Source organism: Ammospiza caudacuta, chromosome 8, assembly GCF_027887145.1.
Source record: "Ammospiza caudacuta isolate bAmmCau1 chromosome 8, bAmmCau1.pri, whole genome shotgun sequence".
In the NCBI taxonomy this organism is placed as follows: domain Eukaryota; kingdom Metazoa; phylum Chordata; class Aves; order Passeriformes; family Passerellidae; genus Ammospiza; species Ammospiza caudacuta.
In genome coordinates, this window is record NC_080600.1 from 24,714,510 (window position 1) to 24,730,833 (window position 16,324).

General features: G+C 35.7%; 1 protein-coding gene across 1 annotated transcript in view; it reads right to left on the reverse strand.

Moving 5' to 3' along the window:
• Positions 1 to 16,324, reverse strand: part of UBR3 (ubiquitin protein ligase E3 component n-recognin 3) — a 98,218-nt gene that overhangs the window by 56,904 nt on the left and 24,990 nt on the right. Inside the window, exons 8-20 of the mRNA XM_058809342.1 lie at positions 15,078 to 15,306; positions 12,899 to 13,078; positions 12,045 to 12,178; positions 9,743 to 9,829; positions 9,232 to 9,297; positions 9,054 to 9,143; positions 7,412 to 7,540; positions 7,262 to 7,314; positions 6,501 to 6,634; positions 5,927 to 6,014; positions 4,402 to 4,541; positions 1,242 to 1,338; positions 677 to 818 (exon numbers count right to left, since the gene is read on the reverse strand). Coding sequence (XP_058665325.1) covers positions 677 to 818; positions 1,242 to 1,338; positions 4,402 to 4,541; positions 5,927 to 6,014; positions 6,501 to 6,634; positions 7,262 to 7,314; positions 7,412 to 7,540; positions 9,054 to 9,143; positions 9,232 to 9,297; positions 9,743 to 9,829; positions 12,045 to 12,178; positions 12,899 to 13,078; positions 15,078 to 15,306 — 1,569 coding nt within the window. The remainder of the gene's footprint in view (positions 1 to 676; positions 819 to 1,241; positions 1,339 to 4,401; positions 4,542 to 5,926; positions 6,015 to 6,500; positions 6,635 to 7,261; positions 7,315 to 7,411; positions 7,541 to 9,053; positions 9,144 to 9,231; positions 9,298 to 9,742; positions 9,830 to 12,044; positions 12,179 to 12,898; positions 13,079 to 15,077; positions 15,307 to 16,324) is intronic.

The window sequence follows — 16,324 nt, forward strand, 5'->3', positions numbered from 1 at the left end:
AATTTTTGTAGTCCCTCATCTGCCTCTGCAGCACACTGCTTTGAAAACACTTTCTAAGTACAGATTCAAAGTCCATATTCTGATGAATGGACTCTTCAAAAAGCCTTGCTTCTCTTGAAGACAGCAGCAAACTATCAAAGATAAAACCAAACATAACTTAAAGGCACCAATTAGCCCTAAAAAAACAGTTGCTAAAACATTATCAAAAGCCAGAATATATTTGGGAAATGATGTTAGAAACAAGAGTTTCGAGACTTATTTGACATTGAGGATTTAAAGCTATTAAAGTTTGTATTTTTGAACAGCCACTGCTGATGCCTTAAAATTCTGCAATGGGAGCCAGAAGAACACCACTTATGCCACTGTGCTCCCTGAAACCATCATGGAAGAGCAATCTGAATGGCACCTCTGATGGTTAATACAGTGTTCCTTAGAGTGGAACAGGATCTTTCAGCCACTTGGGTACTGACTTAGTGTGTGCATATGAAACAATCATTCGTGAAATAATCTAAGTGGTAGGGAAAAAAACTCATACTAGAAAAATAAACCAAAACCAAAAATGTTATATTAAATGGAACCTGACTACTCCAAATAAAGTTTAAAAAGTCATGCTTCTAAGAACTTCTGTAAAAATGTCGAAGTGAACCAATGCACTTAATGCAAATCATGACTGTACCTTGTAAAGAAGTGTGAAGAGCACAATGTGCAGAGTTTTACAGTGCAAAAGCTTTATCAGCCCTCTGTAACTTGGGTGTAGCGGTGTTCTCTTCTTGTAAGGAGGCCACGGGTTTCCAGGGAATTTGCCACTTTGCTTTAAGCTGTTGAAACAAATGTTAAATGTTGAAACCACTGTTAAACACTGCAATAATGTAGAAACCTGCCACTGCTATAGATAAACTTTGCTTTGTGGACCTAAGTGTAAACTAAATAAAAATAGATAAGACTTCAAGTAAGCTGTAAATGATTTTTAAACAATATCTTTGGTTAAGTATTTTATCTGTGATGACATTCACTACTTTGTCTGTGGCCCTTCTGGTGTATTTTTAAACATTTATGGAAGAGTAAGAGACTAAGATAACCAAAACTCTGATATTGCTTGTTATAGACTATTTACTCAAGAACAAATCTGGGGCTTGAAAACACTGATAAAGTGATTAGCATTATCAGGCAGCGAAAACAAAACATTTGTTGTGAAATGAGCCAGAGGATGATGTTGCATTTCTAAAAATGATCCAACTTACAACGCTGTGTATCTGTCCATGGCAGACTGCACATCTCTGCGGTAAACTGTTCGAAGAATTACCATGACAGGGTCAAATTCCTTATCCCAAACTTCAGCTGTTGTTTAAAAGAAATTGCATGTTAACATTCTCTTTAAAGACCTTACCACTTATTTTAGATTCTCTCCTTAACTAGCTTTAATTATGTCACTTCTATTATATAATTTTTCCTGGCAAACTACGGCAATTTATAATAATTCTAACTAATAATACTTTCTATACTAATAATTACCACTCTTTATCAAACTAGAAAAATATTTCTTGCAAAATTTTGATTGGTTTCAAAAATAAAAAAGGGACACTTTATTAAGCAACTCCCAAAACATCAATTCTATATGCGACTTGTTTTGCTCTTTGTCATTTCCAAGTACTTGTGAGAAAAAGCTTACAGTATTTTTCACTTTGTACGTGATAAGCACAAGCCTCTTGAAAGGAGGAACTAAAGACTGTGAAGCTGTTAGCAGGTGAATGATATTTTAACTTTAAGTGCAGTGAACAAAATTGCTCCAACACAAGTCTTGTTCAGTATCAAAAATGGTCAAGCTTTGTATCAAATGATATTTGTGATCAATCCTTTACAAATATGCCTTTGTTTTATAACTAGTATTATGCATTATTTCAGCATTAAAATCTTAGTTACATCCATTTAATTTAGTAGCTCTAAAATAACATCCAGAGTGGCTGTTCAGAGCAATCACAAACAGAAAAGTCCAAACAGTCTATAAAAATATCCCATTTGATGGCCTTTTTTTCTATTTATAAGTTATTAAAAAACAAAACAAAGTTCCAATCTAAAGCCAAATGAAGACACTAATTCTATGAATTGCTTAGAAGTGTTTAGCTCTCATAACACAAAAAATGAAGGCAAGATTCAATGACCCCAAAAGGAGGAAGAAACCCAGCGGATACAGAATTTGAGCTCCACCAGCAGGCATAATGTAACACAAGTGCTCACAACATCCTTCAAAGTTCCCACAGGCAGCAATAAGCAGCTTTACCACACTTCTGAGATTAATTTTCCCCAGGCAGGAAGACAAGTGTCTATAATCACACCTAGTGGCCTATCCTCTATACATTAACCCCTGCTAAGACTAACAGTTCTACACATATCCTCACAGACTGCTGAGGGAGAGAACCTAGCAAAGTTTGTGTATTAAATACAATCAAATTTAGCTTGTGAAAAAAAACCCCACATTTTTTCTGAACAGAATTTAGTATTGCAGTCAGAAGCACACACCAAGCTTGTTTGGGCTGCTAATGCCTAATGGGAAAAAAGGACTGAGTGAGCCATACAGTGAATATTGGAAATGCACATAGAGCTCATCTTCAGCACACAAATCTACAGTGTCAGAAAGAACCTGGCTCTGGAAGTTGGTTTTGGTTGGTTTTGGTTTTTTAAATGATGGTTAATGGAACAAAATCCAGGGATCTGTGAACATAAAGTAGATTCCACCCCCTCAAATTTAAGGAAACAAGGGATTAGAGGATTAGAGGGAATTGATCTGATCATGACTTGCTTTAACTATGACAGGCCACAAACTACAATTCTTAAAAGCAAAGGGTCTGAGAACCTATATAATCTTACAGGGAATATGAACAGTTAAGAGGGTAAAGAAAGCCATGCCAGCTTTTATTCCTACAGAAGATTTTTCAGCTTTTATTACTTTAAAAAAAGGGAATCTGTATAGTGTCATAAATCACTTCATTGTTCAATGCTATAGATGAGATACTTAAGACAGTTTACCTCTGGAATATACAGTTTACCTAAGTTAAAAAAAACCCCCAAACTATATACAAAAAACTCCAAACACTGTAATCTAGCATTAGATTCCCTAAATATGAAGTGCTATAATTAAAAACAGAATAATCCATCTCTTTTTCCTTCACATTGTGTTATGAAAATGACCAGCATGTAATGAGCTCCAGAAACTGGACAGGACATAAGGAAATGCAGTTTATGTAACAATAAAAGTAAGTTATTTTAGATACATGGGTGTTAAGCTGCCTAACTGCACATCAAAAAACCAAGATGAATCAATTTCCAAAACTCTGGTTTCACAAGATTATTTCCCTAGTTGTAATTTGTATAAAAGAGCTTTATTGACACTTCAATCTCCCAGTACAAAAACTGGCAAACAATTACAAGTTATTACAATACTAGTACCTACATTAACCACCACTCCCCCCCAAAAAATCCATGGAACCAAATGGTTTCAAAATTGCCAGACTCTAACCTTCCCAGTTCTCAGGGGAGGTATGTGGGGGAGGAAGGAGTTAATCTCTCTTCAGCTTTGCCATTAGCCTGAAGCACAACCAGAGCACATGGAGCATTTCAGATTTCTACAAGCTTATCTGCTTAGTGACATGACACAGTAATGGAACACTGAGTTCTTAAATTATTTCTCTCCTTTGATATACCAATGCTGTGTTGAGTCCAATTTAGATGATAAGCTGGTCAGGGAAAGAAACTTGTCAGTTTTGCACTGTATGCACTGCAGAATTACAGAACAATGTTCTATAATAAGTCTAGCCTGAACTTTTTTCTAGGCCCTCACTACTGACAGCAAAAAATGTTACAGGATACTAATACAGTTGAGCAATATAAAATGAAGAATTATGTATCGTGGTATCTTTAATAGTCAAAAGGTGGAGAAGTTCAAAGTATCTTTGACGTTTCACTAATGCAAACAGTTCTAGACTCTACTAAATATACACCATATTTATTTAAATCACAGAAATAATTAAGTATGCAGATCAGTAAAGTACAAATAAGATAATTTTTCATTTCTGTATTTTCCTTTGCTTTCTGAAGGTACCTGTTTAGTACAAGAAGCTCATTTTCACTCTAGATCAAAATCAATTTAAGACTACTGACAGTCTTTAACAATGCTCTTAAATAAGCAGTGGACAATAATGAAAAAGTCAAGTTTTGTGGGGTTTTGGTGGCTGTGGTAGGTTTGGCTTTTCTGTGGGGAGGATGGGGGGCAATTTTCAACACTGGTAGGTTGGGTTTGCTTTTTGGGTTTTTTACAGAAAAAAAGCCCACTACAACAAAATCAAACAAACCCTGGTTAGGCACCTTACCAATGACTGTGCTGCAAGAGAATGCTGATTACCATACCTTTAGGTGTGTACATTCCTTGTTGCATGGAACCTCCAGGCTCAAAAACAGGGGCTTTAAAGTCAGCAACTGCTGACAGGACTGATTCAAAGCTTAAGCTTCCTGGAATAATACCACTTTTAGGATTAGGGTTTTCTGGAATGTAAGGCTTACGTTAAGGAAAGCAAAGTGAATTTAGTTTCAGGACACAGAATTTCCCTCCTCTCTTGATATTTTCCATCAGTCATTTCAGACCACATCTCAGCAGTGCTCTGTGCTTACCACAAGAGGTCTGTATGCTCCAACTACTAAGAACAGTAACTGGTACTGAAGAGAATCTAAGCCACTCAGCTAGGAGGTTAAACTTTTTTAACTAAGACTTGCTTCATATTTGGTTCAAGCTGTTAGTACTTAATGAGAAATAGAAACCTCTACCTGTAGTGTATATAAAGTTTCTGTGACTGTCTTTACTTACAAACACTGTCTCTCTTCAAAGGGAGAAAATATGTTGCATTTACATTCAAGTGCAGAAAAAGCAAGCAAATAGTTCAGGATCCATAAACACAATAAATAATTCTGCATCTTGGATTACATAGTTCTTGTTTTTAGTAGCAATATTTAACTGACCTACTGGCATTACCCTAAAACATAAGCAGCACTTCTGCTCAGTGATAAGTGATTGCTTATAGAAATTATTCACTTGTTTTTACATAATTAAGTCATTCACTTAAGTGAATTGGTCTAAGTAATCACTTATTTTACATACTTGACTTAGTTACTAGAGATAATAATAATAATAATAATAATAATAATAATAATAGTTATTATGCATTTGTTAGTCTCAATCTCATCCTTTCCTATCTTCATATTCCTAATAATTTTGCTCATTGCCTATACCTGGATTGCAAGCTCTTGTATGCAACCACAACAAGCTATTTAATTTGCCTACACAACTCAAGAGTGGTAGCAGGAAAACCTGCATATTTATAGTCAGCTGTCCAGGGACATGAACCCTTTGCCTGTGCAGAAGGACTTCTTAAAAGTTTGCTATTCTTTCCCCATAACACATACACTTCACTCTAATGTCAAAACAACATGCAGGATTGCTATTATTTGCATTTTCAGCTATTGATAGCAAAAGCCAATACAATGTAGAATGTCTGCTTTTTATATTGGCATAAACTTAGCAAAAATCAAAGGCTCAAATCCAGACAAATGTGATGCTTTGCTAAACCTTCTACAATGTCATTGGAAAACACACATTTTATCTCACACCTAAAAGACTTCTAAAGACCAGTACAGCATTTTGTATCAAAACTAATTTAAACTATTAAAAAGTATTGCATTTGCTGTAAGAAAAACCAAAAGTGGAGCTTTTGCTAGTAAGTATATACAGTATATACTGTGTGTATACATATAGTAAGTACATACAAACACACCTTCACACAGTTTTTTAATTATGTAACCTAAAACCATGTTGTTCAAGCCTCACAACTATCCTAGCACCTGTCATTCTCAGACACATTAGTGAATATATTCCAAGGATATGAGATCCAATAATGAACTGTGTGTCCTGTCATTCATGCACAGTTGGGCTACCATCTCTGCTCTGAGGATCTCATCATCTGTCATTCCTAGAACAATGAAATGTAAAATGTTGTTAAAAAAGCACGATTTTAAGACACACATTCAGTTTTCATTTGACATTAAAAGCATGTCAAACATGATACAAATTAATATTAAGTAATGATACAATGCCTTAAAAATACAGGGGAAAAAAAGGGGGGCATGCAAATATTATGAAAGGCACAATCTCAATCAGAAAATACCAGTATAAACTCAATTTGCTGTCTTTCTGGAAAAGATACAGAATCTTCATGTCATCACCTACACAAATCACCCACTTCCATCAAAGCCATTTTTCCCATTTTTATGTATCATATCTATTTTTATTTCATAAGGGATTAAAATACAGTAACTGGCAAAGATGAAACTGAGCATTGAATGCTTGAAGTTACTATATGGTTAAACAGCTTTAAGGCACCTACTAAGTGCTGAATATAAATGAAGATGTAATAATGTTATTTACGTATAGATATTCCTAAAGTAGTGACTCTTACCTAAGTGTAAACGAAGACTTAACAAAAGGACCAAAAATGTTAAGGCTCCTTCCAGCATGGACCTTTCATGTTCTGAGTCAAGAACAGTATTTTGATGCTGTGAAGCCATTGTTAACAGATCCACCACCTTAAATCTACACAGCAATCAGCAAAGTCAGAAACAACAATTAAACATTCTCCAACATTAAAACACCAATGTGAAACATAGTAGATAAGCTCAGGATAGCATTCACAACAACCAAAAATGAAATACAAAAGCGCAAATGAAAACCCAAAGTACAAACAAACATACATGAAAACCCTCTTCTTTTTAAATTTCAATTTTTATTTAACTATCAATGGAATGTGCTATATTGATATTCACTCCACATGAAAACACCTTATATTTATCAACATATAAAAACTAATGCATACTAATTGGTGTTCAAATCCTGATTTTTTTTCCAGAAAAGTAAACATTCTGTGTCTCTTACTACTGCTTCAGGATAGAATATCCTAGCATATGAACATATATGAAACTTAAAAACTCCTAAAGATGCTCAGAAAACAAATATCTTCACTACTGCCCTGTAAATCAAAAGCCAATGCTGTCTAAAATCAAGAGATACCTGTTTCAGTAGAGGCCTTAGGTGTTAGTTTTGGCTAGGCAGAGTTGTACCACTGAAGATATATATCAGATATGCAATTTTTCTATTACAAGCTATAAATTAGCACGACAGCCAGCACAACATTGAACAAAAGCATTCATCTTTTAGTCCTACCTTTCAAAAACAGATGAAATAAAATAATCTGGGTCCAGTCTAGAGGCACAGACCTGTACAAAGAGAGTAAATGAATTTTATTAAATTAATTCTAGTCAATAGTTTGTAGATAAATAATATTGGCTTGGCTCCTCAGAAAACATAACTTACTTGCAGCAGATAAATGTCAGGATCAATCATTGAATTGCAGAAATGAGACTGCACGTAAGTCATGGCCTGTCCTTTAATTTGTAGACCATTTCTAACCCACATATTGCTGTGAATTTCAGAAAGACTTGCCTGTTCAGAGAACATAAAAAGTTATAAACATTTCAGGGGCGTTCAGCTACTCAGTTCAATATTAGCAGATCATCAGTATGGTACCATAGAAAAATAGAAATCATGTAACAGTTTGAATTGGAAGGGACCTTAAAGATTTCCAACACTTATGCCGTGGGCAAGGACACTTTCCAGGTGCTTAAAGCCAGTTTGCTTAAAGCCCCATTCACCCTAGTCTTGAACACTTCCAGGGATGGGGTATCCTTGACTTTTCTGGGCAACCTGTTCCAGTGTCTCACCGCCTTCACAGCAAAGGATGTCCTTGTAATATCTCATTTAACTACTCTCTTTCAGCTTAAAGCCATTGCCCCTTGTCCTGTCACTACATATCATTGTAAGAAGTCCTCCTGGGGTTTTCTTGGAGAGTCACAGAATAGTTTGGATTGAAAGGGATCTTTAAAGGTCCTCTAGTCCAATCCCCCTGCAATGATCAGGGGCATCTTCAACTAGGTCAGGTTGTTCAGAGCCCCATCCAATCTAACCTGGATGTTCCCAGGGATGGGGCATCTACCACTTCCATGGACCACCTGCTCCAGTGTTGTACCACCCTCATAGCAAAAAAGGTACTACAGGTCATCTAAACCAACCCTACTTCACTTTACACCCACTAATCCTGTTCTATTGCAACAGGCCCTGCTAAAAAGTTTGCCCCCAGCTCTCTTGTAGGCCCCTGTAGAAGGGGTCCTAAGGTCTCCCCAGAGCCTTCTCTTCTCCAGGGTGAACAACAATTCTCTCAGTCTGTCTTCATAACAAAGATGCTCCAGCCCTCTCATAATTTTATTCACTATCATTACACATATACATGCATACATACTATAACTTTATAGACTTTTTCATACTAATTTACTTCTGGAGAGTAAGAGATAAAAAGAACCACTGCAAGTTTATGAAATAGATACCATACTTTCATATAAGTGTGTATTTCAGGCAATGAAAGTAATCAAAGACAAATGATGTGATTTATACATGTAGTTATTCCTTAAAATCTTGAAACTAACTCAAAATGAAGGTATTGTGGTACCAAAATGAACCAAAAATTAAGGCATCATGATTAAAAAGAGATTAGATCTAAAAGCAGTGATTACAAATACTACTCACTGCCACTTATGCACAAGTCCAAATTTGCAAATAAAAATGTTGTGCATCCATTCTGGAACCCACTCTCAATTTGAAATACAAAAGATTTGGGTTTCTTGTCAAACTGCACTCCATTCTGTTCACTTTACAATTCTATGTTTTCAGAGGACTGGTCCATTCTACCATTTTTGAAGAGCTGTAGTGAATACTATTATTATGTGCTTCTCAGAGTATGATAACTAATGCCCGATTTTTAATTTTGGAAAAAGGAAGGGAAAAAAAAAGATGTTACCCTAACTACTTAGTATATTGTAGTTATTATTGTCACACAGGGCTTATTTTTACATTCCACAAATAAGACATGCTTCCTATTGTTAAGTTAGAAGGCTGCCCGTACCTGAATCTGAAGTGGGTGAATCATGAGTTTCATCAGCATCTCCTGATCTGGCAGGATAGTATCCAGATCTAGTTCTTGGCATTTAACAGCCTAGAAACAAAAGCAAGCATATGCTGTGTTGAATGATTACATTCAGCAGGGAATTTCCATCTTCTGTGAAAATAGAACATGTGCTTACCTTACTTAAAAACATGGCAAAGTAACGGTGCAGTGGCAAATGAAAAGTAACTTGGTTAGGTGCTGGCTGAAAGTAAAATAGAGGTATTTAATATAATATATTGGAAAAAACAAACATACAAATATCTTTGGCACAACCACCAAGGACAGTATTTTATATGTCTTCATTTGATAGACTTACTTTTCAGTAACACAGAAGTATTTCATTCCCCCGTCTTTCTGATTATTCAGAAGTTTCCCTTAGACAGGGAAAGCATTGCTTTTAAAACTCACAGCTTAAGCTTGCACCAGCAAATCTAAATCACCAAGACTACAGGAAAAAAAGGGTCCTAGGACATAACATTTTAAGTATTAACTACAAACTCTGATTTCAGCAAGACAATCCTTTTTTGATCACTAGTTTGAATAGTCACTTAAATTAAGGAGAGGGGGCTGGGAGTAGGGAGTGTATCACCTTTTAAATTTAATCAGATTTTCACAGTCCTTTGCTTAAATTCACTAAGGATATTTACCTCATCTACAAAGTTGATAGCATCAAACCAGTCTTGAAGTGCTTCAAGGCAGTATCTGACAACATTGCGTGTGTATTCTTGTGTTTCCTGCAGTTAAGAGAAACCAGCACGCTTATATGAGCCAAAAAAAGTTTGAAGTGACATTGTTTTCCTATTACAAATAAATACAATTGTTTCAAGAATGTTTTTACAGTATACAGAATCATTGAGGTTGGAAAAGACCTCCAAGATCACTGACTGAACAATACATTATCAACTAAACCACAGCACTAAGTGCCAGGTCCAGCTGTTTCTTGAACACTTGCAGGGATTGGGACTCGACTCCACTACTCCTGGATAGCCCACTCCAATGCTTAACACTCTTTTCATGAAGAAATTCTTCCTGTTGCCTAACCTGAAACTCTTCCGCTGCAGCTTGATGCCATTTTCTCTTGTCTGGCTGCTGGTTACCTGTACTCCCACCTGGCTACACCCTCTTTACAGGGAGTTATAGAGAATGATAAGCTCATCCCTGAGCCTTCTCTTCTTCAAGCAGAACAACCCCAGTTCCCTCAGCTGCTCCTCACAGGACTCACTCTCTAGGTGGTCCTAGTGCCTACTATTGTTTAATTTATCCATTTAGTTTTACCCATAATTTAGAGCTGTAAGCATAAAAGAAAGTCTTTCCATGTAACCAAAAAGAATAGCTAATGGCCTACAAGTTTTATCTACTTAAAAGGTCCTTACAGTTGGCTAACACAAGACACCCTAAATATGATAGCACAATACTGCATGTATTTCAATGGTAAGCAAACCTTGTTATGATTGTATGATATAACTGAGCAACAATGCCATAAAACTACACTATATTTCAGGTTAAATCATGTTTCAGTGCTAGAGCTGTACATTGCCTTCCAGGAGAGAAGCAGTCGTGCGCAAGAAGAAGAAGCAGAAAAGAAGCTAAACCAAATTGCTCTGTGATCAGCAGAATTTGCAAAGCCTATTTTCTTAACAGATTTTTCCTTTAATCTTCACGTCCCCCTAAACACAGACTCCAGACTTGCCTCACAGTCTCAGGATATCCAATGACACACTTCTCATGCAAAAGGCAGCAGTGTTCAGGCCAGCCAAAAGTTGTGCAAGTGGCAGCTATTTCAGTCAGGCACCTTTTCGCATCAGGAAATACAACAGCCACACTCCCATCCTGTTGCTCCACACTCTATGAAGGACAGGCTCTGCTGGCTTTCCCTATCCTGTGAGACATGAGCTTCCAACCCTCCAGGTTTCATAAGTACAACAACTAAGCTATGAAATTTCTTTAACTTTTTCAGATTTATTGATAATGACCAAAAGGTTCAAACATGTGGCTGAAGACATGACTGACAAGACAACTGATGGAGGAGCATGGCCTTAAAAAAAAAGACCATCCCATCCCTAAGGAAAAATGAAAGGAGCACTTCAAATAGCCAGAAGCTGTAATTCGGTTTTCAAAAACCAATGTAGACTCATAAATTGATAAATTCATAATGTATCAGTGTAATTTACATCACAGAAAGGCTTTTACAACTGCCTGATTCAAACTGTTCTAAAAATCACATGGACTGCTTGCACAATTTCTCAGTGTGCAGTTCAATCCAGTCAGTACTGCCTCACTGACACTATTAATTATCTTAATAAGCTAATTTCAAATACAAGTATTTATTTCACAGAAAATCAGTAAAAAGTATTTTTCATATGTTAAATATTCCTAAAAGCAAATGGATTCTATTTTTGCAGTCACTTAATGTAATTTACAGTTTAGCAAATAGCAACAAGTCTTTGCTGTAGTTTGGAGACCATTTGATGTCAGAACCAAAGAGGTTTTCACCTCAAATTGATAGGAGAACCACACAAATCCATAAATTACTCCATCTCCCATCATAATGAAGTGTCTGTTGGCTGTTCAGACACAGCCAACATTAGAATCACATTAGTATGACTTATGTATCTCCATTCCCCCTGAACAAAGGCAGAATGACTCAGAGACATTTATCAAGTTCTTCATTAGATTTGAAGTTATTCCATATGTACAGTCATATGAAATGACTGCACACATCCTGAACTTGTAATCCCAGTACTGGAGACAGTAAATTATGTCCAAGCATGAATTCTACACTCAGTATACACAGAATCCAAGTTGATTGGAGTTTTATGTTATTTAAATAGACAAAGAGAGCCAAACCAAAGTATTTTCAAACACACAAGACAGTTTTTTCAAGTTTGAGAATTCTAGAATAAGACATGAATAAAATCAAGAATCACGACAGGGGAATGTTAGCCTTACCCTAACTTTGCAGTGTGACAGCAGACCCCACATGGGCTGGGCACAGGCCTCCAGCTCAGCAGCAAAGGCAGCATAGTATGTCTGTGATTCAAACTCCACGTGCTCATTCAACTCCCGTTTATTTAAATTCATACCTTCAAAGATTTAAGCAGAGTTATACAACCCAAGATTTAACTAGGGATAAATGGAATGCAGTCTTTTTAGTATTATGCATTTACACACCTTGCAAAACAACTCCACAAAGTGTAAGAATCTATTTTATCTAGTGGAAGAATTTGATAAAACAAAGTTTGAACAGAAATATACCAGAAAAGACAAAAGACTGGCTAATAACTGCAGTCCTTGCTGTTCAGGGGACATGAACTTCTACTTTCAATGTTACTCAGTCAATTAGAACATCTGAATGCTGGTCATCTTTCTAAGCAAAATATTTATCAGCATTGAGATACATCATCTTAATTTTTTTTTTTATATAATCAAAAGCAACACTTAGAAGAAGATCCAGATATATGAGATTAATTTCCTGTATATTTAAATTTTGAACTTCACCAGTAAAACAGTTTGGTTTACAGTTGTGATCTGTACTTTAAGTATAACCTCAGAATTCTTGCACCATAGATCTCAATCGACTAAGTGTGATGTGACTGCTCTTCAACTACTTCACACAAGAAAAAGACCCATTAGATAATTTTTGTAACCTGTTTTCTAGAATATACTGTTCTCTTCAAGAAATACAGTCTTGGGGGAATACTAATAGATTAAATATATACATACAGAACTGTAGAGATTTTGCTACAGTGAACATTAACTGTCTTATCATCCTTGTAGCAGTAGTGATCACAAAAGTCACATACCTTGAAAAAATGATACAAAATTCATCCATGTTACCAAAAGACCATGATCTTCCAAAAACTTCTTTGCCACACTTTGGTGTGAAAGTATGTTTATAAAATCACTAACCAGGGGCCAGTAAGTGTTATTCTTCAGTAGTGCTTCCCCACAATTCACCACAACATGTAAACTATTCTCTTCATCTAAATTTAAAAAAGAAAAGAACAAAACAAAAGGAGAAGACTAAGTAATTTCTTTCATTTATTAAAAAAGTTACAAAAGAATGCAAAAATATTGATTAGGATGTACTGTAATGCTGGGGTCCGACACACACACAGAAAACTGCAGAAAACTAAAATGGCTCTTTCATGTATCTGAAGCTGTTTTTCCATCATGGACTAGCCTACACAGATGCCACTCAGCAAGAGTCACTTAAACTTTGAACAATATCACAACCTCTGGAAAGCAGCATGTTAGGAAAACCATCACAGCTATGGCTCTTCCAATATTTCTAATTATTAAAAAAAGCAAATAAAACAATTCCTATTACAAACACCTGAATTCTACTTTGAATTTGACATAATCCCAGTGAGCAAGGTATCTTACAGCATTCAAGAACAAATCTGGTGATCAAAACCCTCATTGGCATGTTGAGTCTGAAAAGAGCAGAGCAAAACATTTCCACTCTGAATTTGGGACAGAGAGAGGGTTTGTGCAGCCTGCCCAAGACTGGGGCAGGAGAAGGTTCCTAGAAAAGGAGGATGAGAAATCAAAGTCGGGGGGGGTGTTTCTTTCCCTCCCACCACAAATCACAGAAGTTCATCCTCTACATCTGCCAAATAAATCTCTTTGTTTCCTTTTTATAAGAGGGACTCCTAGAAAGATCAGAACGGAAACAGAATTGGTTCTGGATTCACGATCCAAGCTAAACAACTTCCAGTACCCATGTCAGTTAATATTCTATTTCAACAGAAAGAAGAACAGAAGAAAAGGCACTTATTAAGAGACTCCAGTCTCTGGATGATGAGGTAAACCTGTATGTAGAGTGGTTCTCTTTGGCCTGTCCAGTACAGCCTTTTTCTGCTGTACTGAAATTCTGACCCATTACAGAACCCTACCATCATGCTAGCAACATCCCATACTGACCAAAAAGTAACATTTAAAAGATGCTTAGAAAGAGTTTTAAATTACATTCCACCAATATGGCATTTATTTAGCAAAAATCACCTGATATACAAACTATTAAATATTCAGCATTTTCCTTTTAATACTGTAAAACAGTCTATGTAGGGCAACAGAAACATTTTCCATACTGAAGTGCTGCTGAATGAGGGCACTCTTGATAGCTAGATGAGTGAGGATTTCCCACTTCTGCACAGATATTTTGGTTTAGGCTATACACAAACTGGACTCTGAGACAAGAATACTTGGGGGAAAAAAAATACAATTTCATGCATAAGTTTGTGATACTTATTTAGCAGCAGCACTCAGCCTGTCTAGGGGGTACTTTCAGATTCAAACTAGGAGGAAGAGGGCTGAGAGGTCTCCAGTCTGTTAGGCACATAAGAGTGTGAATGTCAGAGATCAGAAAGACTCAATTGTGCCATTTTCATATAAGGACAGTTAAAACAAGGAGGGTGAAAATAGAACAGCTGTTTTAATAAAGAAGTTATAAAGTCTACAATAGCTCAAATTCAAACTGCCACTTTATCAAACAAAAGGTTGATAAAATTGCTATATTGACAAATTATTACGTTATTCTTCTCTAATTATATCAAGGCAATCACAAGTTTTAAAAATTAAAACAATTTTAAATACTGCAAATAGCTTGTGAAATTCTTTGAAAATATTTTTTAAATTCATACAGGTCTCAATTTGTGTATATAATTTTTCATTCAAATAGTTGCTTATGCACTTCACATAACAAATTAAGTAGTAGGTAATAACCTGCATTTAAAATCATGTAACATTCCTAAAAAAAAAACCCCATACAAACCAAAGGATAAAACATTAGTATCATTCTTGATAACTACCTTTATATTCCCAGGGAATTTTGAGACTCTTCCTCTACCATATATTGCTAGATCCTGTACATTTTTGGAAAGGCATCAGTAGGGTGGATTGACCACCAAAGAAAGATTAAATTTCCTCTATAATCAACTGATTATTCATGGAAAGAAACAAACAAACAACTAAACCTACCTTGCAATTCACTTTTAATAAGGCAACTTTCCATCATGTACAACAGAACAGTGACCATAATATCCAGCAGTTGGCATTCTTCTGTTACTTGGCGTGCTAGTTCTTCATTGCTGAACAACTGAACACTGATATGCACAATTCTATTAGACATGGTGTCTGATTCATGGCTTTTCTTCAGTGTTTTCATAATAAAAGCATAGTGCTGAACAAATGTTTTTGTAAAAGCAATCTGCAAATTATAAAGAAATGTTGACATTAATGAGCATCATACAAAACTTATAGCTTTCTTTCATTATAAAATATTCCTTTATGAATGTACAATCAACATACCCTGGGAAACACCAGTTGCTATGACAAACCAAGAGTGATGACTGCTTTCTAGAAACAGACCAAATGAAAAGACCTATTTATAGGGAGGGGTATCTTAGGCTGCTAATTTTATTAACTTTCCTCAGAATCTAATCTTGTCATTCTATACTTTCCACACTAAAGAAGGCCAACCCAGAAATGTTCAAACAAGGAATATAATGTCTCAGCATGCCCGTGAAAGTAGTAAAATTCTAACAATTATTTTATCCTAAATTTGTACATCCTACAACAGATTACCTAAAATGATACACTGTGAACAATTAATTTAGTAGTGCCTTATAAAGCTGCCTCATCACTTGCAGCCATCTAACCATGAAGTAAGGTATTCATTTCTAACCATGAAGTAAGGTTTTAATTCATTTTCAAGCAAAACTTTCTACACTGATTTTCATTTCTACTGTCATAGCATCCTATACTTCTAAAGTAAAACTTTAGTGCTTTTCACTCAATAACTAAATTAATTATGCAGATTTGTTATTCTTTACACACCTGTTAGTGTTTTTTTTTTAACCACATCATTTATTTAAATGCATTTAAATGTATTGTACATATATATATATATATAAATCTTAGCACAGTTCTGTGTTCCACTCCATTAGCCTCAAAATGCATTATAAATCAACTTTTCACTGCACATCCATGAACATATCTGCTAGCTTTGAAATCACTTCTCACTTAGTACTTTACGTTCTGAATTAGCACCATCTGGACTTGCTTGGCTTAGTAAGAAGACAAACTGTGTAGTGATAAAAATCCAAAGTCTAAAAATCCCTTGCCAATTCCTTCTGGAAGAATTAACCTTTCATAAGCATAGAATTAGAAATGTTAAAACCACCCTCATCAGCCATGCTTTCACCAGACTGTATACAGATCACTAC